Source organism: Cryptomeria japonica, chromosome 5 (genome assembly GCF_030272615.1).
Source record: "Cryptomeria japonica chromosome 5, Sugi_1.0, whole genome shotgun sequence".
In the NCBI taxonomy this organism is placed as follows: domain Eukaryota; kingdom Viridiplantae; phylum Streptophyta; class Pinopsida; order Cupressales; family Cupressaceae; genus Cryptomeria; species Cryptomeria japonica.
Window position 1 is genome coordinate 671,397,321 of NC_081409.1, and position 21,475 is coordinate 671,418,795.

The window sequence follows — 21,475 nt, forward strand, 5'->3', positions numbered from 1 at the left end:
GTCTAGGCTATAGAAATCAAAATTTTAACTTGTCTTGCAAAGAAAGTAGGTGATCTTAGGATTTTTGCTTTGGACCCTTTGGAAGGGTCAGGAGCAAAATTTTCATTAGGCTTCAAAATTTGCAATCTTGGCAACCAAAATCCACTCTAAGGCAATCCAAATGCCTTCTCGCACCCTTGTCCGAGCTTGGCTTTGCTCAACTTTTGGAAAAAAGATGGTTTTAAGGATTTTCGCTCTGGACCCTTTGGAAGGGTCAAGAGCTAAAATCTTGTTTTAGGCTTATTCTTCCATCTTTCAACCTCAACCAACTTCAAAAGGGCAAGAACATCAATTCTCACACTCATGCAAGCTATAAAAACCCAAGTTTGACTTGATTTTGCTAGGAAAATAAGGGATCTTAGGAATTTCGCTCTGGACCCTTTGGAAGGGTCAGGAGCGAATTTCCTATTTTGAGCTTGTTTTGGCTACTCCATTACCTCAATCCAATATTCAAAGGCAAGAACACTTCAAAGTCCATCTAACCATGCCATAAAACTCAAGAATTTGACCATCTCCAAGAAGAAAAAAATGAGTTTCCAAGAATTTCGCTCTGGACCCTTTGGAAGGGTCAGGAGCGAAAATCTTGTTTTGAGCTTATTCCTCCATTATTTCAACTTGAATCCACCTCACAAGGCAAGAAAACACTTCTCTCCTCTCATCCGACCCAAGTTTGACTTGATTTTGCAAGGGAAAATAGGTGATTGAAGAATTTTCGCCCTGGACCCTTTGGAAGGGTCAGGAGTGAAAATCTTGTTTTGAGCTTATTCCTCCATTATTTCAACTTGAATCCACCTCACAAGGCAAGAAAACACTTCTCTCCTCTCATCCAACCCAAGTTTGACTTGATTTTGCAAGGGAAAATAGGTGATTGAAGAATTTTCGCCCTGGACCCTTTGGAAGGGTCAGGAGCGATTTTCATCATTTGGCTCAATTCCTTCAATGCTGATAATCATTGGCAATTTGGAGTCATTCCTAAGGCCTTCTTTAATCATGATCCACATTGGATTTGGCATGAAACTAAGGGAAAAGATAGGTTTTGCACAATTTCGCTCTGGACCCTCTGGAAGGGTTAGGAGCGAATTTCCTTTCTAGACCAAAATCATCATTCTTTCAATCCCAATCTTCTTTGCAAGGTAAAATCTCATCTCTCTTCGCCCTAGGAACAAGGTTTTAAGCTCAAGCAAGGTAAAAAATATAGGCTTGCAAGGAATTTCGCTCTGGACCCTTTGGAAGGGTCAGGAGCGAAATTTCCTTTCCTGGCTAAAATCCTTCATTTTCACAACTTCCAAACACTCTCAAAGGCAAGATCATGTCCATTTCCCCTTTCAACATGCTTTGGACATCACAATTTGGTCAAATAGGGAAGGAAATGAGGTCTAGGAGGATTTTCGCTCTGGACCCTTTGGAAGGGTCAGGAGCGAAAATCATGATTTGGGCTTGATTCTCCATTTCTCCAATTCCAAACCACCTCAAGAGGCAAAAACATGCTATCCCACTTCCATCTACGCCATAAAAACTAAGGACTTGACCTCCTCCAATGGAAAAATAGGTGTTTCTAGGAATTTCGCTCTGGACCCTTTGGAAGAGTCAGGAGCGAAATTCACTATTTGGCTCAAAATCCTTCACTTCTCAATGCTTTCAAACATTTCCAATGGCAAAAGATGTCCATCCTTCCTTTCAAGGTGCCTTGCAAATCAAAATTTGGTCAAACTATGGAAGAAATGAGTCTTAGGTAGATTTTCGCTCTGGACCCTTTGGAAGGGTCAGGAGCGAAATTCTCATTTTAGGCTAGATTACTCACTTTTCAAACTCCGAACCACTTCAAGAAGCAAACTTAGATCATTTTCCACTTGAGGAAGAAGGTTTCAAGGTCAAACAAGGTAGCAAATGAAGTTTATGATGAATTTTGCTTTGGACCCTTTGAAAGGGTCAGGAGCGAAATTCTCCTTTAGGCCAAAATCTTGTTCTTCAAAATCAATCAAACTCCCTCTCAAGGCAAAAACATACCCATTCATCTCCCATCAAGCCAACGCCTAGCCAAAATAAGGAAGAAAACAAGAGTTATAAGGATTTTCGCTCTGGACCCTTTGGAAGGGTTAGGAGTGAAAATCATGTTTTGACCTTGATTCTTGATTTTTTCAAACTCTAATCTTCCTTGGGGGGCAAACATAGATCTTTCTTCATGCATCTCCACCTTGGTCCTGAATCTTGCTAAAGGAAAAAATGAGTGTTTCAAGAATTTTGCTCTGGACCCTTTGGAAGGGTCAAGAGCGAAATTCCTAATCTTGGCCAAGATCCTGACTTCATTTTCACATTTCTTCATTCAAATAAGTGTTTTTGCCTTCATTCAAGCCTAGGAATGCATTAGTTCTAGGTTTTGGTCAAACTAGAATGTCTTATGGAGAATTTCGCTCTGGACGCTTTGGAAGGGTCAGGAGCGAAATTCGCTTTGGACCCTTTGGAAGGGTCAGGAGCAAAATTTGACATTTTGAACTCTCTGTCAGGATCATTTTATGGAATATAACATTTAAGTATAACATATATACTTTCAGGATGTTTGAGGGTGGTTTCGAACTCCCAGGAGTTATATTGCAAAATCTAGTTTTTGGAGGATTCTTCAGTTTTCCAGACTTAGTCAAATTTCAGGATCAGGACATTCCAGACTTAGCCAAATTTAAGGGCATTTGAAGATCAGGATGACATTCCAGACTTCATCACTCACCAACTCGACCTAGCTTGGACCTTCAAGAATGATACCCACTCACAAAGCAAGACACAATTAGCAACAAGAGCAAAACCAGGCCCTAAGGAAGACTCTCAAAGAAACCCTAACCTGGAGCACCATGCTGACTCCCCTGGCTCAAGCAAAGCCTACCATCCTATCGATCCCCTGGCGACACTCAAAATGCAAAGGCTAACAGACAAACCCTAAAAGACCTAGAACACAAACCCTAGAAAGCAAAAAGTAGGGGTCCCCATTTGCAATGGGGTGATGTGTGAATACATCACAACACCTGCATAGCTCTTGCCAGAATGCATCGAGAAACCTACTATCCCTATCACCAACAATATTCCTCAACAATCCATGAAACCTAAACACCTCTCCAAAAAAAAACTGCAACTTGTGTCTTGTTATGTGACAAGATTGGAAAGAAATGAGCAAATTTGGTTAACCGATCAATTAATATGAAAATATAATCTCTGCTTGAACCTTCGGTAGACCAGCGCTAAAGTCCATTGGTATACTTTCCCACTTCTACTCTGGAATAGGCAAATGGTTGTAGTAGATCAACAAGAAAGGTGTTCTCTAACTTGTTTTGCTGACAAGGCATGCATCCCTTGACATGATGCAAGACATTATCCTTGAGGCCTTTCCAAGAGAACCTCTCTCTGATCTGTTTGTAAGTCTTAAAGTATCCTGGATGTTCTGCCAAAGGTGTGTTGTGGATGGCTTTCAAAATCTTCTCCTTTAGCTTAGACTTAGGAACTAAATATATTCTGTCCTTGAAGTAGATGACATCATCTACCACCTTAAAACTGTCATTGAGCCTTCCAATTAGCTGAAATCTCGGCTAAAGATCAAGCAATGGGTTTCTTGGAAAGGACATCAATGACAATTTACCCTTAACATACTCTATATCAAAATCATATGCCTGAATTTTACTAACCCATTTTTGTTGCCTCTCATTGAGATCCTTCTACTCCAAAAAGTACTTCAAATTCTTATGATCAGTCTTGACTACAAATCTCCTTGCTACTAAGTATTGTCTGAGCTTTGCCAACGCATGCATGATGGCAAGCAGCTCTTTATCGTAGATGGATTCGAGCGTTTTAGCATCCATGAGCTTTTGGCTCTCATAAGTGATGGGGTGTCTATTTTGCATTAATGTTGCCCCAATACCTTCACCTGATGTATCACATTCCAGCACAAAGGGTTGGGTGAAATCGGGCAATGACAACACTAGACAAGTTCCCATCACCTCCTTGAGCTTATCAAATGCTTGTTGAGCTCCACCTGTCCATTGGAAAGCTCCTTTCTTAGTAAGATCTGTTAGAGGTGCCCTGAGTTGCAAAAATCCCTTAACAAATCTTCTGTAGTAACTGAATAACCCAAAGAAGCCTCATAATTCTGTTAGAGTCCTCGGTGGTGGTCAATCAATGATTGCCTACATCATCTCGTGATGCACCTAAACTTCCCTAGTGAATATTGCAAATATTTGCTGTGCTAATTTGTCCAGTGTCTTGGTTAAGGTCCAGGTCCATTCCTTGAATGGAATTTGCAAGAGATGTTTCTTCTTGAATCTTCGCATGAAGAGTCTTATGCTCAGCTTAAGAAATGATAATATCATCTAGCACCAGATTTTGCACTTCCACTTTAGGTGCTGTAATGTCCCCTTTTGGGATTTGCTGTAATTTAGTCCTGAGACAATAATTCCAACTTAATATGAGAATTGTAATATAAAATTTATCTAAACTGATGACATTTTATTATGATATTTAACTTAATAATTTTAAGAATAGTTCAAGGATAGGACTTATCTTGTGCAAAGGTTCTCCCTTTCAACTTGCTATCATTTGACCATAAATCATCTTCATTTGTTTATTCTATCCTTGTTGAGATTATAAATCTGCTATTTGGTCTTCTCCAAGTCTTTTTCATATATCTGCTAATTGATCCTTAATTCTATTCTTAATGTCACCACAAAAACTATTCTTTTATATGATATTATATCGAGGAATATCCATTCTCCTTGCTGAGGCTTAATCGAGCTATTATTCTTTTTCTGATTGAATCCCCTGGGCCCGTTTATGATCTTCTTATTATGAATGTGATCTTAACTTTCACAGTATGTATATATTGACTGTGATCCTGATATAACTTCACGTATATACACATGATATTTTCTACTAACTGAGACTATATAATATTCCTGATATATTCTTTTAGAGTATCTGTAAGTTTCACTGTTTTTGATCGACCCGACCTGATCCCCTTATTTGATACGAGGCTCGTAATGGCGGTGATCTAATGATTGCTGTAATAGGCTAATGCTGTTTCAGATTTTACTTGGTTGGTTCTTGTAATTAGTGTGGATATTGTGTCTGTCTATTTTTCTTTCTTAACATGCACGGAGGATCTTATGGATGGGTGGAATCACCCACTTTGCCTGCCTGAGCACTTTATTAGAAATAAATAAATGGTAATTCCCAAAATCCATTATATTTCTTATGGGAATCATATTGGCCGAGTCCCCCCTTGCTCGATATTGGATACTCCAAGTATTTCACTTGTAATGTGCCTCCGTCTGTGCTTATCGCAACTTCACTACGAATGGTGGGCGCTGGAAAATGTCTGGCTTGTATATAAGATAATTCGTAGTTTTCTAGTGTATTGAAGTGCACCAATTCATGGGTTACATTCTGCGGTTCCTTTGATTATCGGGGTGAGGATTTGTATCAAGGGGAGCTTCTAATTCCTTATCGCCAAGCATATTGATTATTATGTATGGTGTCTTCTTCCTCATAAAGATCACTGCATATTCCCGTCTATTCTGCGACTTCAAGTGCCGCAAATGAACTCCCTTCCGTGAACCAAATATGGATAAGTGTAATAAACAAAACCATCTTCGATGCTTCTATATATCTTGCCGAAAGAATGAGGAGTTGCGTTTCAAAACGACATCTCCCATATCACCTCTCTTTCCTTTAAGACTAATCGCACCCTTTGGTGGTTAATCGATCGATAGTTCTTTCTTAATCAATTAATACCAATATGGTGATTACTGTTCTAACCATCCTTAATCTTTATTCTAATAATAGATATGGATACCCTATTAATCACGATACCGCCTAATGTTGCTATCTATCAAAATAGAGATTAATTCTTGGTTACCGATAAATGTTTTGACATTGTCATTGTGTCTTAGGTATTCCTTGACGATGTTATGATTGGTTCATGCTTTTGCTGATAACTTCTTATGCTATTGCCAACTATTTGGACTTTGTCGCTATTATTTAAGATGGATTCTACCTTCCTTCTTTCGTCGCCTATATCAGTAATCTGTGTTCGACAGTGTTCTACGATCCCACCTGCACTTTTCTTTCTTTCTTCTATTCCGATATCTGAACTGTTGACTTCGATCATAATAATAATAATTTTAAGTGTGATAACATCTGGTTCACAGGTACCGTCCATTTCACTACCGCTCTATGTCTCCATCTATGGATGTCAAAGATCTCTACTATGCTCTGTTTTGTCCAGTCACCAATATGTGCTGAATGTTTTCCTTGATATATTGTCACACATATAATTTGTGCCTTAAATCACGACACCCACTGGAATCAGGAATGTAGTCCAATGTCATCTAGTCGTGTTATCTCTCTTCACTTCTGCTTTATATTCATCATTAATAGTCTTGATCATTCTTAATATCTTCATCAAACCATTTGGTTTCAATTGCATCAACTTCATTATAAAGATAATACAAGGAGCTTTCTCAAGATCAACAATATTTGATAAGGTTCAGTTTGGGGACATCACAGGTGCTTCTTCTTTTGCCCCATATAGGAAAGTAGGTTGAAAGGGTCTAGCAGTGGAACCGTTAACTCTTCTATTGTCATTATTGTAATTTTTTTATTGAAGAATTTTCTTTACCATTTTGATTTTGAGTAGGCCTAGGAACATACAAGTTCTGCATGTTTTGTATCAACTGAGCCATCATATTTATCATGTGTTGTTGCCTTTGGATAAGGACATTAAATTGTGCATCTTCTTTCTCATCATCTATCATGACTCTCTTATCTCTTCCGTCTGTCATAAACTCTTCTTTTTCTGGACCTTGTGCTCACACTAATATTTTGGTGATTGAGCCTTACTTCTCTCTTTGATAGTATTTATTCCCTCTATCACTCATATGGTGTGGTCTGCATCAACGGTTAGTTAATCTATGAACTGGTAAGATCATTAACTTTGATACCATTGTAATGTCCCAAACTATTTTTTCTCCCTATCACAATGAACAAGCATGAAAACTTAACACCATTTGATCACCAAGATCCCAATGTGGGCAAGGTGAGAACATATGGTGGAAGGGTTAGAATGATATAATATTAAAATGCTTGTTGGTATCAACTGCACCAATTCAATATTAAAACTATTGCAAATTATGGAAGTAAAGGTAAGCTTAATCTAGTTGAAAGCCTTTCAGATGAATTACATGCCGAAACTGATATGACTGAACTTGTTTGTGCAGCAGGCTTTCCAAGACAGTTACTTGAAATTTGGCAGAGAAACATATAGATTAACATTAGAAACATTAACGTTGAAAATTGATAATGATTTACTGTTGTTGTGGTTGCATTGTCTTCCAGACATACAATACTGAAATTAACTAAAAATATTATGTTTTTGGCAGTAAATCACATAAAAGATTACAAGATGAACAACAGAAAGATTATTTTATTATTTTAGAGCACAAAATGCAACACTAGAAATAATAATAAATATTAGCTAAAAATGGATCAAATGCTACAATATCATCAACAATCCCCTGTAATAAACAATTCTTATAATATTTTTATAGACCAAAAGGTCTCCGAAACTTACAAAGTAGTACTTTCCCAGAAAGCATCAATTGAGTTCACGATGTATGGCAACCAAGGTAAAGAAGAATGAATTCTTTTATTGGAGCAGCAACCTTTTAATAATGAAGCAACCTTTTAATAATGAATCGCAACCTCCATATCATAGGTATGGTAGGCCAAAAGAAAATACATTTTCAACTTCTTTCAATGAATATAAACAGCAATATGAGCCTGAGATATGACTAAAAAATAGAATTGGTACGGTCATTCAAGGAATGACCAAAAATAATATTAAAAGATTTAATATCACTTTGAAATTATCTCATAAATTCAAAATCTGGAAATTCTACGTATACAAATTTTGAAAAACCAAAACAAACTATAATTTATCTTTGATAATTCCACACAACCAAAATAATTGAAATTGAAAAATATTTAACAATCAACTCAGTGGTAATCCCTAAGTGGAATCGCTCATGAATAGGATGGTTTTTGTCATCAAATCCACTTGTCAAAAGGTTTTTTTATCTTTAAGGAGAAAGATGAACATAGTTCAATCTCAAAAGAAATAGGGTTTGATATTATGAAATTAGTAACCCTCTTCAATGCTCAACTCTTTATATAGGCATTGGAGAGAATTATAATATATATATTTTCCTTTCCCTCTAAAACATCACTTTTGAGAATGTAAATAGAAAGTCCTTTCAATTAACATTACTTTTGGACTCTATCACTAACAATTTTTTCCCTTTTTTAAAACTTTTTTTTGATATATAAAAGTGGTGAAGGGAGCCACACCCGTATACAGTAAAGGGACTTCTTCAAAGCCCAAAAGAATAGAGACATTATATCCCCCACTAAGCCTAACGAACCTAAATAGAAAAGGAGAGGCCTACCAAAATAGCCTCCAATCATCTCATCGGATCACTACCAAAACAATCAAACGTCCATATCCGCTCCACCATCTTTATTGCATTTGCTTTGGTTCTTCATGCCCACCATTGTCTCAATCAACACAGCCCAATGCCGTAGGAATAGTAGGAACTCCAACACCTCCCACCGCTTCCTTGAGAAAAGCCAGGTAGCTCGCTGCCTTTGCCTTCCAAGAATCTGAAGGAACACAATTGACCACTGAGAGGGTGGAGTGTGAATCAGTGAAAATTTAAAACTTGATATTCAACTATGAAAACGCTAATAACAGAAATGCAGGGAGATCAAGCACAAATTCACACATAGGACAAACAAATAACACCAAATGTACAAGGAAAAACCACGGTGGGGAAAAACCTCGGTGAGAAATGCTGCCAGAGTCTATTGCTCTAATCCAGCTTCACAGCAAGAATGTTTGATTATAATGTTTATGGGTACGAACCCCTGATTTTTATAAGCACCAACTCAAAGGAGCATCTGCCCCTAATTTGAGCACCCACTCAGATGACATACAGTGAATTAATGATCAATTTCAAATACAATTTGGACACCTTGTTACAAATGAGATTTTGTAATCCATTGATACTGATTGATATGCTTGCCTTGCTGCTGTGTTATGTTGACTCTCTAATGTCTCACCTCTGCCCTTTGATCTCTGCAATTCAACATAGTCATCTACTCTCTGATTTCTGCCTGATACAGTGCTCTCACTTTGTCATACTTTGTGAGACTAACCTTCTCTTTTGCTTACCTCTGCACGATGTTCTCTTGTCTCTGATTTTTTGCTCTTTTACCCGCCTCTACACTCTCTCTGATCAGCATACACCCCTGTAACTTTCACTCACTCATCTACCTGCATTCTTGCCACACTTAGCAGTCCTCTCTGTACATTCCAAGACTTTCCCTCCAAAATGAAAATCCAAAAGTACTTCTCGAGCCTCTAAGAAATCTATCTTACAGCCTACGTGGCCGCCATCATTAATTGCATCTTCTGTTTTTTAGATCGAACTCTGAGATCTGATTACTACATCTAGTAATCTTCACCTGCCTTGTGACTTGATGTCTTGTCGACTGGAGATTTTCTGATATTCTTATGGCTGTGATATCTCATTGACAAAAGAACTTCAGATCTTTTTGGAGCCACTCAGCAGTCTGCAACTTGTTCTCCATTAAATATAGCCTTCTCTCATCTCTACCTGCGATATTTTTAGATTAGATTTCAAGCTACCACATTTGGTGTCCAAGTAACCAATCTCTGTCAGCAGTACCTTGCCTTTCATCCAGATGGAAATTGATTCCTCCCATACACTCCATGTGCTCAGCATACTCCTATGTGCCATCGAGTCAAACTAGGTCAACAGTCCACGTGGACCATTTATATATCGGTATACTCTGGTGAGGTGGAAAACATGTCGTTTGATCTCTCTCTGCTGTTAGAGGTATTTCGCCAAGACTCCGCATGCATCACAACGAGAAAGAACTATGTCGCTACAGTCCAAAAGGGCCGGTAAAAAGCAATTTGAGTTTTGTCAAAAGGCTAAGTCATTTAAAAAAAGAAACCTTATCGGCAAGACACATTCAATGTCACATCGAAAAGATTCATATTGCTATAGCTCCAAAGGACCGATAAGAAGAAAAAGTCGTTTTTTCGAAACACAAGGTCACATAAAAAAAGAGTCATTATCGGCAAGACACCTTATATCTCACAGCGAAAAGGACCATGTTGGTATAGCTCAAAAGGTCGGCAAAAAGCAAAAAGAGTCTTGCCGAAAGACAAAGTCTTATCGAAATGAAACATGTCGATGAGACACATCAAAGGTCACATCGAAATCGAAGGAGACATCGGGGATCTACAATGACCGAACTAGGTATTACTGAAATGCAAGGTCACATCAACAAAGGAACTATATTGGCAAGACAAGTCTAACATCTCATCGAAGTGGAGATATCAGTATGACACTAAGGATCTACAAGCCTGGAAAGGAGTCTCACTGATAGGCAAAGTCACACCGAACAAGACATTGTATCAGCAAGACCGGTTGAATGTCCCACCGAAAAGGGGATGTCGGTATAACACTGGGAACTTGCTAAGCCCGAAAGAGGTCTCACCGAAAGGCAAAGTCACACCGAACAGCAAGGGTGTCGCAGAGACATGAGTTTCTCTCACCGAAATGCTTCATCACTATGGGTTTTCAACAACACTCTTCTGAAGCTTGATCGACAAGACTTGATGCATCGGCAAAGAAATCAAGGCATCTTGCTGAAGTGAAATCTCTTAGCGATAAACACAGGCGTACAAAGAGTGGCGACCATCACACTGTGAGATTGACACGAACAAGTTCCCAACAATAATGCTAAACCTGAATCGACACATCTCCCTTTGCATGCTGAACTAGATCAACTCCCAAACATGAACCAACTCGTCTCCCCTTGCATACGTAACCAGATCAACCTGCATCTGAACATGTTGACATCAATGACAACTTAATGCCAACAGCATCTACATCCTCCTGGATGTCCCAAATGAGAAAGGGTGGAGCGACATTCCCATAGTTTGAATATCCATACAAGAAAAATGGATGCCACATCTACGTTTTACCTTGTGGCAAAATTCCGAGGCAAGGAAACTACCCCCTAACTCCAATTTAACCACTGCCAAAATTTCGCCATCCTTCATTTTGAAAATCTTCAGTAGCCTTCTATTGGTGATCTTCCCCCTGAAAGCCATTTTGGACTTTGTCTAGGCAAATTGTTGTATCCATTCTTCTACAGAACACCTTGACACAATCCCGCAAACACCACTCAACTCTGCTCAACACAACCAGGGACTTCAACACTGTTTCGAACGGATGAACAAATGAGCCAGTGTCAAATTGATTTACATCGCAATAATACGACCATTTTGGTCAACAGTAATGTTCCCGTCCTTTGGTGGTCACCTGTAATCTCTCTCTATCCAACAAATCTTCCAATGCAAGGGATTCTCCCATCCATAATCCATCCCCTTTATCTATCGCATAATTGGCCATTTTGTTTGCTTCCTTATTCCCCTTTGTATAGATATGAGAGACTGTTACCTCTTCGAATCCCCTTAGATTCTCCCAAATTTCTTAAGTTTCCAATTCGTGCCCTTGCATCTAATTGCATTAATTGTAATCCCTGAATCTCCTTCCTCATGGATTTTGGAAAAACTTATATGCTTGCAAATTTCAATCCCTAGGTTTGTTGCTTGGAGTTCTGCACTATATGGGGCATCTTATCTCAGTAGATGGAGCTGCTGGGGATCTGCAAAATTTATGAGAGACATCATTCACGAATGCCAGAATGCTGCGAAAGTCAAGAGCTTTATATAATTATTCACGTATTTCATAGTTTACTACCCTTCTGTTTCAACCAACTCTTACTATTTCAACCTTGAATACAGTTCCAGATAAATTAATACAAATTTTCAAATAAAACCTTTTAACACTTGTTTTTTTCTTTAATGCACTGATTGTATTGTATTTCTACCTTTATAAAGCTGCATAAAAAAATTCATTGCGATTTACTGCTGCATGATCAAGATCTTGACACTAGTCTCACCTCAGGTTTCTATGCCACGTGGAGATTCTTTAGTTTTGATAAAACAATTTTCATGACCAATATTGTTTTGTCTTGAACTTTTGACTTGCTGATTATTCCATCACAAAGCATAATGGGTTTTCGTTGTTAACAAAGCTACTGTTGTCTGCCTAAATTTGATAAATGAGAATACGAGAATCCTTGCTGCCTTGCATTATTCCTGTAAACGCTATCTAAAACTAAAAGTAATTCATGGTTTGCAATGTGTAAGGTATAGAGCCTTCATTTGCAGAGTCAAAATTACGTGTTTTATTTGCTATGATATGTTGTGTCTATAGTCTATACTTTTGAGTTTCTTCTTAGTTTACTTTATGACTGTTTAACTTTGTACATTTTGGAGGAATTTTGGGCAAGCAATAATTCTCTATATGGGATTTTGTTTTCGTTGTTTGTTACAGTGAGAATTTAGGAGGTGCTTTTGTGGAGACAATGACAGCTTTGGACAAGTTTGAGGAAAGCATTAAGGATTGCCTTGGGATTTGATGAGAGTAAACTTTTTTTTTTCGAGATATAAACACCTGCCTTTGAAGTATGCAAGCTTTTATTTGCTCTAAAGTTGACGACAATGCATTGATGATATATTGGTTGAAATCCTCCTATAATTATACAAGGCTTATATTGTCTCCCAAAGTAGCAGGCATTCCTTATGAGCCATATAGTTTTCTAGCATTCAGAATGCACATTACCTTGTTCAAATACAACGTGACACGCTAGATGTCTAAACTACGAAAGCTGAATTTACTCGAATTATATGCATGACCAGGCTTGTAAATTCATGTTCTCCTATGCCTGTCAAAATATATTTTTGTGATGAGTTAGGTTCAAATTGCCCTTTATATTTATGCATGGGCTTACAAATATATCTGGTGAGAAATGCATGATAGCTTGAATAGAGGAAGAAGGAAAGCTGAGTTTGCTATAGACTATGCTGTGAGTGTTGATTTTGGTCGATAGTTATATATGCGTTTTATTATATTTAACTTTATACACATCATATATAATAAAACTATGGTCCAGTTTCCTTAGCAGGAGTTAAGACAGACAGGGAAACCAAACTATTTAAAGAATTTCATTGTGAAAAGAGCCAAAAATGTTTTAACAACAGTCAATTTTAATCCATTTAAATGATGACAATGGCATAAAGAACTGTCACTATTGAAACAAAAGCTAACTTGGATATCTGTGGTGGTGGATATTAGAACTTCTGACAAGTTAATCATGTATATCTGTAATACCCTTCCATGTTTGACTCCTATTTTGGTTCTGATATATTCTTGATGGTTACTATGTATGCGTGTAGTTTTATTTGCTTAGTGTGTAGACATATGTGGTTTCATTTGGATGGACTATTCATGACATTTCTATTATTGGATCATGCTAGTCATTGATACTTATGATTTTGTGTTTAGATGTCTTGATGATTACACTTGAAATGATATGTTATATTCATGATGGTTTATGTTACTACCTGTTGTGCGTTGCACACGCTCCCTGTCGCCGACAGGGTCCCCCTTCCTGTTTTGAGCTTTTCGTCTTTGCCCTGCTGAGTTTCGCGCAGTGTCTTGCGTCTTTTCGAGCGAGTTTGCGACTAGTCCTTAAAGTGATGTCGGGGAAGTGAGCCGATGAATCCTCCCGACTAGTCTAGCCCTCGAGCGTGAGTGTCGAGAGTTTGTTCGAAGTTTTAAAAATCGCCTTGGGTAGGCGTAAGGTAGTAGGAATTGGCGAAGCCCGCCAAGCAAGAGCAGTACGCCTAAAGGTCACACGAAGACCAAAGTCGCCGTTTTTCGTACAAGAGCTACGAAGTGGGTTGCATGAGGTTTATTCCCGCGAATGTTTGTAAGGATTTGAATGAAGGATGATTTTCACCTGCTGATGAAGGATCAAACTCCCTGACCAAAATGCTGAAGTCACGAAGCTTGCCTGAGTGCCTTAGGATTCCGAAGCCTCCAAAATCCAAATTTGTGGAATCTGGCGAAGGCTAGTCTGAGGTCAGATGTTTTACGTAAGTTTTCAAAATTGCCTTAGGGGCCAAATTTCGGACCCAGAGGCCCAAAGGGGTTAAAATTTCACTAAGTTAAAATTGCCAAAATCGCCCAAGGGGCCGAATTTCGGACCCTGGGGCGAAAATTTCAAAATTTGATGTTTCCCATTTGGTCCGAAAATAATGTGAAAGGCCTTTAAATGTCGCGAAAGGTAGCTCCAGGTCCGAAAATCACTAAAGAATGTCCAAATTCGGACCTTGGGGTGAAAACTGGAGAGTGTGAAAATGCAAAGTATTCCCAAACGGCCTCCAAGGTCCGAAAAACGCCCTAAAGCCCCAAATTCGGACTATAGCTCCGAAATTTTTTTTTAAAAAAAAAAAAAGGAAAAAAAAAAAATTAAAAAAAAAATGGCAAATCGCAAGAGTGGCATTGGAGCTCCAAATTGGTAAAAACAACGTTTTAGTCCGAAACTCGCTATGAGACCCATTTTTGGACCCTGGAGAAGAAAGTGAAAGTATATTGAATTTATAAAAGAAAGGCGTTTAAGTCCGAAAAGCAAGTAAAATCTCATTTTTGGACCCCAGCTTTGAAATTTCGAAAAAAAGGATAAAGTGCGAAATCTTGCAAAAGACGCTTCAAGCCCTGAAATCACTTAAGGTTCTCTTTTTCGGACCCTGGGGCGATTTTGGAAAGGAGACATAGAGTGTCGAAAGTTGCAAAAGGCGCTTCAAGCTCCGAAAATCGCTTAAGTCCTCATTTTCGGACCTTGGGATAAAAACGGTAAAATCGCAAAGTATTCCAAAAGTGCTTTAAGCTCCAAAATCACTTAAGCGCCTCATTTTCGGACCTTGGAGCAGTTTCGGAAAAGAGATAAAGTGCGAAATCTTGCAAAAACCCCTCCAGGTCTGAAGTTCGCTTTAAACACCCATTTTCGGACCCTAGCCCCGATATTTTAAAACCCATCAAATTTGCAAAGAAGGTATAAAGGTCCGAAGTTCTCCACGAAACGCTGCAAGCTCCGAAGTTTGTTTAGGTTTGCAAAATGCGCTTCAAGCGCCCAAGGCTCCATAGCGTTGAAATTGCGAAGTATACCTCAGGCTCGAAAACTCCAGAAATCTCCAAAATCGCGAAAGGTTGAAGGCGACTAAATTGGCGGAAACATCTAATACGCCCGAGATTTGCTAAATCATTCCCTAGGTCCGAAATTTCAATAAATAGAAGCGCATTGAACTTCGAAGTGTGTCTTAAAATCGTGAAAGGGAGTTTAAATTCATTCAAAGCTCCGAAATTTAGAAGGGCGTTGAGGTCCGAGGTTAGTCCAAAGTTGCCAACAGGGAGTTAAGGGTCCGAAGTTTTTGCGAAGTCATTGAAATCCGAAAATATCTCCATGGTAGCGAGAGCATCCATAAGCTCCGAAATTTGCAGGATCATCTTTTAAGTCCGAAGTTTTACTTGCAAACAATGCCAGTGCTCCGAAACCTTCAAACGCCCAAAGCCCCAACAAGTGAAAATCGCAAACTTTCCAAATCGCAAAAGAAGAGGTGTTAGGTCCGAAGTTTTCTCCAAGGCAGTGCTCCGAAATTCGCTAGAAGCTTGCAAATCGCGAAATGTAAAACGTGAAATTTGCAAAACTTGCAAAGAAGAAAGCGTTATTGATCCGAAGTTTGCCCTTGGGATTGAATAGAAGGCAAAATTTAAATTTCAAAGGGGTCCCCAAACTCTCCAAGGTCCGAGGTTGAAAGGTGGCATCATTCGAAATTTTAAAATCCTCCATTTCTCCAAAACAGCTGTGCGCAAGCCCAGATTGGGAAATTCAAAGTTTGATAAACCCTCCCTCAATGTTGCTGCATTTCATACAAAGAAAGATCACGACAGATTTGAAAGACAAAGCTAATTCCGTGTAAATCATATTCAAGGTAAGGCGTTATGTAAACCTTTCCAAAGCATCCAAATTTAAATTGCCAATTGCCCAGGGTAAAAACCATTTAAAATGATAAATTCTCTCTCGTCCAACAACCGCAAAAAAATTTAAACTAAAGAGATAACCGTTGGAATTCAAAACTTTACAGGATCGTCCGTTCATTTCATGCGGCAAGGTCGGGCAATCTCTCGCCATCCGCTCTCATAAGGTAAGTACGCTTTTTCTTGTATGATCATTTGAAAATGCTTAAATCGAATAGACAAATGCGTGAAATTTGATCAAAATGCTTGAATTCTTGAAATCTGCATCTCTTTCGCTCATAAAACGTTGTTCAAAGCACTAGAAATCTAGAATTCACTCCTAACGCTTCACCGGAAATTGCATCTTCTTTTTTCAAACTTAGGAGAACTTTTCATGCTTTGTCTCTATTGAAATTAATTCAAAATCCAGAAAGCGTTAAGTATAAATTCACAATCAAAAATCTTCATCAATGTTGTGGTTAAAATTGATCAAGCCCTTTTTAGCTAGAAACGTCGCCCCATGTCCAATCTAAATTTTAAATTAATCCCGGCATGTTGGAGCATTTTTCTATCTAAACCGCCTTGCTTTTCTTGTATCATCTTGTAATCCGCATCCGACTGTGCAGGATAAATGCCTAAATCGGCGGTGGAATCATCAAAAACGACCGCTGCAGCCGAGACCTCAAGAGCATCCAAATCAGATATCCCGCGTAAGGTTGAAAGGATGAAGTACCAATATCAAAGAGGAGGATTGAGGGAGTTGAAGGTTCAGAGCGTCTGGGACAATATCGGTGATACCGACCTTGGCCATATCGATATTCAAGACTTCAGGAATCGGGTCTTCTCACCCAACGCGTATGGCAGGCCTAGGCAGATGGTGGAAAGTGGCATCACCCAAGCGGCGAGATTTCCTCCAGCAATACAGAACTATGAATTAGTAGTAGAGGCTGCCCGACATTATGAATCGAATTCCAGACTAGTGCTCCTCGAGAATATGACCATCGCTGACTTCTCTCCTGAGGCCATTGGTGATGCATTTGACATCCCCTTTCCAAACAATCCCACAGTTACAACCATAGATGAAGCACAAGGGGCATATGATATGAATCTGGCCCGATGCAAGGCACTGATCAACGAAGAATGGTTCAAGGAGAAAAGGCCTTCAAGCGCCAGAATTGTGAAAAAGACCCCCAGGAGTGATTTTCATAATGAACATGGGGATATGGTCACCTTACTCAGCCGAGTCATGGGACTTCCTAAGTCCAGCTACTTTGAAGAGTGGATGTTCTATTTTACAGAGCAGGTCTTCGTCGGAAAGTCTAAGTTTGACTGGGCCCAGATCATAAGCGATAACATCCACACTTAGCTGATTGAGCTCGAAACGAAGAAGTACTTCACCATGACCTCTTATTTGGTCTATATGTTCACCAAGAACCAGCCACTGCCAGGATTGATAATGAAAGGTGAAATCGGGAATGGGCCCGGTCAGGTGAAAGTCTATGATTGCTACCCGCAGCTACACTACCAAGATATAGTTCAGAGGGAAAAGAATAGCCCGGCTTATGCAGTTGGTCAGTATGAACGCGTCAATGACGCCTTCACAATGCGCCTGGTTAGGCTAATGCAGGGAGGATTACACATAAGGCTCTTGGAGCAAGCTACTACTTTGGTACAGAGGTATGGAGCCTGGTTCATTCAGTTCCCAAGGTTTTCCTACATCCGAATAGTTGGCTTCGATGGTGCCCCTCTTCGACTTCCAGGGTACCCAACCGACAAAGTAATTCTTATGGAGGTTGCAAGGTAGTCACGCCCGGCCGGCATCTTACTTCGAGAAAGCAAGCAGGCTGGATTCACATTTCCTATGATCATAGGCAACCATGATGTTCACTTGAAGACCCCTACCCTAGCAGATGAGTCCCTTGCAGAGCTGGCCTCTTATGGCCTACAGGACCATTTTCCAAGAAAATATTTCAATCATGATAATCTGGCAAAAAGAGCCTATGGTAGAAGGTACAGAGCAAAGGAATCAGTTGAAGACTATTGGAAGAATTGCTCTGATGACTACGAGGTCAGGGGACGGGAATATTCTAGACTGAGTGTGCAGCAGATGCGACTCTTTGAATACCGTCGGGTCCCAGATCAGCTCACAGACTCAGGGAGTTGCCTCCAGGTCAGAGAATTTGAAGCAGTAAGGCATCTCTTGCCAGGCGTTGATTGGTCCTAGGACCCAATCACAGATTTCAAGGCAGTCATGGCAGCCCCAGCAAGGTACACAGATCAGTGGTTGCGTTAGCAAATCGAAAGGCTAATCCATGAAGGAGTCTAGTTCACTTACCACTTAATGGGCAGCCTCGATTCTCAGTCTTCAGAAGATGAAGGAACATCTAGTGCACCCCGGGAAGGAACTGAGAAACCAGAGAAAAGGAATAAGGCTAAGGCTTGCAGAGGGATTCGGGCGTCCAAAAGAACAAGAAGGGAAAAGATTCCTATAAAGAGGCCAGAGGCCACTTCATCTTCAAAAGATCCCAGTTCGTCCGATGATGCTGTAGAATTGGATTGTATACCTGCTCCGCCTTCCCAAAGCGACATCGATGCATTTGAAGCCAATGATCCTCCTACGCCCGATGTGCTGGACACTGAGCTAAGAGCCCTCGAATTGACCGAACTGGGTAACCAAATAGAAGAAGGAGAAATTCCATCCACCAGGGGGTCAAAGTGCATGAACCTACTCAACAGAGCCGTCACGAGTTGTTGCTCCAACATACAGCCAAAGATGACTCCATCGTCGAAGGAGAGCAAAGGATAGATGAGACTCATGAGCTCGAAAGAGCTGAAGAACGACCTTCACATGAAGATGTCAGGCAGTTGTTCAGCGAAATAGGGGAGAATTCAGCTCCAAGCAAAGGGCTTCACACCTCTTTCACTCCTTCGGTGGCAGAGCAGTTGCAATCTGTGGTGAGTCAACTGAGAACGTCAAGGAACAAAATGTGGACTTAACCTTATCATCAACCCAAACAGTGCCTCAAGAGTGGTTGATTGCCAGAGCCCAGCGCAAGGCCGCCACCAGACCACCCATTGATTAGAGGATATCTTCTCGCGTATAGATCAAGCAAAAGCTAAGGGGAAGAAAAAGCCCAGGGCATATTCTAGAGTGACCAAAGACGAGCAAAGGAACCACACTCTTCATATTGCCACCCCGCCTGTAGACAAGTCAGCAGATCAGATAACACTGGCAGATTATAGCATCACAACTGTTCCCATCGGACGAGCCACTAAAGAGGAAGAAAAGGAAGAATTTAAGGATTCAGTGCAAAATATACTCAGGCAGCTCGAAGAGATCACAGCTGAAAAGGACATGTATCGGGCCCGTGCTGAGCAAGCCGAAGGATACATCGATCAACTCCTAAGGCCATTGCACAATCCCTCCGAATCCCATATTCCCTTGACAACATTGGCGCAAAGGACCACAACTGAATTTGAAGGAGTATGGGACACCGCAAAGGCCGTCAAGGAATGGATGCAAGACATCAAGAAAAAGGGAGAGCAGATCCTTAAGGAAGTAAAAGAAATGGCCCTCCATCGAGAGCTCACTCTAGTCAAGTTATTGGAGGTAAAGAAGGAATCCCTTAACATGCACGAAGTGGCAGCCACTGCCCTTTCCCTCATGAGAGCTCTTTTCTGGACACGTGCAAATTCCCACATTGTCCGCCATCCTAGATCCTCATAGCATCAGTGTTCTTAAGGAGTGGTACTGGACCATCACCATGAAGAACGACACCAAAGAAATTATTGATAAAGAAAGTGACGCATGTGAAGTGATTCTGGGAAACATGCAAGAACTAGGTAAGACCATCCTCCGATCAATGGTTTCAGGATGGATAAATGACTTGTCCGATAATGCAATCCAGCCGGACTGGGAAGAAAGATTGGGGACGGATAAGATTTCCTATTCCACTAAGGACTTGAGTTTTGCTGGTCAGTTCCATTCAGACATATTATGCTTTGAACGTAATCGCTCCAGCTGGAAAGACGGTTTAAAACACGTGGACCAGTATCTTGAGGGCATGCAATACAAAATTCACCATCCTCCCGCCTCCATTTAGTTTGCTCTTCCAGTTATGCATCAGGTTTCGGGAATACGTTCGCGAGGAACAGGCAGCAGGTCGTGATTTATGGTGGGAATACCTGCATGGTGAGGATCAATTTCTAGAAAAGGAGTGTGAGACCGAAATAGAGAAAGTAATTTCGCAAAAGTGCTTTTTTCCCTCTAAATCTTAAAAGTGCACTTTTGCACAAAAGGGTGACAGTTGACTTTTGGTCAACAAATGTAAAGCTTTATTTGATGCACCTTTTTGGATTATTTCAAAATTGCTGTAATTATCCCTTTTTGGGTAGTTATTGCCCATTTTGGGGTGGTTGTTGATATTTGCCTCCCATTTATGGGTATGGGCAGCCATGCTTTATGGATGAATCTGGGCCACTTGTTTAGATTAAATCTAGGCCATTCATCCTTTTTGAAGCCTATTTAAGGGTCTGGTTTTCCCTCTTTTTGTAAGAAGTTCTTGGATTGTTGCGAAAGCTCTGGAGAAATTTACAGGAATTAATGCAAAGAATTAAGACTGTTTTCAAGTTTCCTTGTGAGTGCATGGTCTCCTTCTTCACTTAATTTAGAAATCTTTTAGTTATGTCTATTTATTTTGCATAGCGTTTTTCAATCAAGCATCTGATAGAATCCTTGCAGTCCACACCATTAGGGAATGACTGATTGTCTTTCTTTTTGCATGGTTAATCTGGACCTTTCATGCTTAGTTCAGTTATCAAACACATACTATGAATGTAAAAATTCTAATATTGTACTTGATAATATGAAAATCTAGTTTCTCCTTTGAAGATTGCACTGGATTTATGCAAACATTGTGCTTGAGCAGTTGGTGATGTTTAATCTAGTTTCCTGGAGGTGTCTGTCTGCTTGACTGAATTTGCTATTTTAGGTAGAATTTACATTTCATGTCTCTCTCTCTCTCTCTATCCTTCCCTCCTTTTTCCCCTTTTTTATTCAGAAAATCTGCAGTCCTATTAAAACAGTATCAAATTAACCGAAATCATCCGATAGAAAGATCATAAAAGTTCCAGGGAACTTATCTATAAATTACCAGTTCAACGTTAGTCCCCCTTGTGTTTCCAGTATAAACACATCAAGCCACTGAAAAATCCCGCAGTCAAGACCTGACAAAAGAAACCTTGAGGTAGTCTCTTTTGATCAAACTTAGAAAACAGCTTAGAGACTTCCTTATCTCAAGAGAGAGTAGGATAATCAGTTGCCTATTCTATTCTGCATTGGCCGTATGGAGTTTGCAGCAATGCAATTTCAGACACGT

General features: G+C 39.8%; 1 protein-coding gene across 8 annotated transcripts in view; it reads left to right on the forward strand.

Annotated features, from left to right (window-relative positions):
* The window catches only part of LOC131039530 (uncharacterized), a 129,476-nt gene that overhangs the window by 58,499 nt on the left and 49,502 nt on the right, over nucleotides 1-21,475 (forward strand). For 4 of the 8 annotated variants that reach the window (XM_057972316.2, XM_057972311.2, XM_057972308.2 and 1 more), the window contains one exon: nucleotides 12,573-13,147. The exons of 3 other annotated variants lie outside the window; for them this stretch is intronic. In XM_057972316.2, coding sequence (XP_057828299.1) covers nucleotides 12,573-12,657 — 85 coding nt within the window. In that variant the 3' untranslated portion in view covers nucleotides 12,658-13,147. Of the gene's footprint in view, nucleotides 1-7,292; nucleotides 7,333-12,572; nucleotides 13,148-21,475 lie in introns of those variants that run through there. One more of the 8 variants, XM_057972310.2, reaches the window with a different exon arrangement.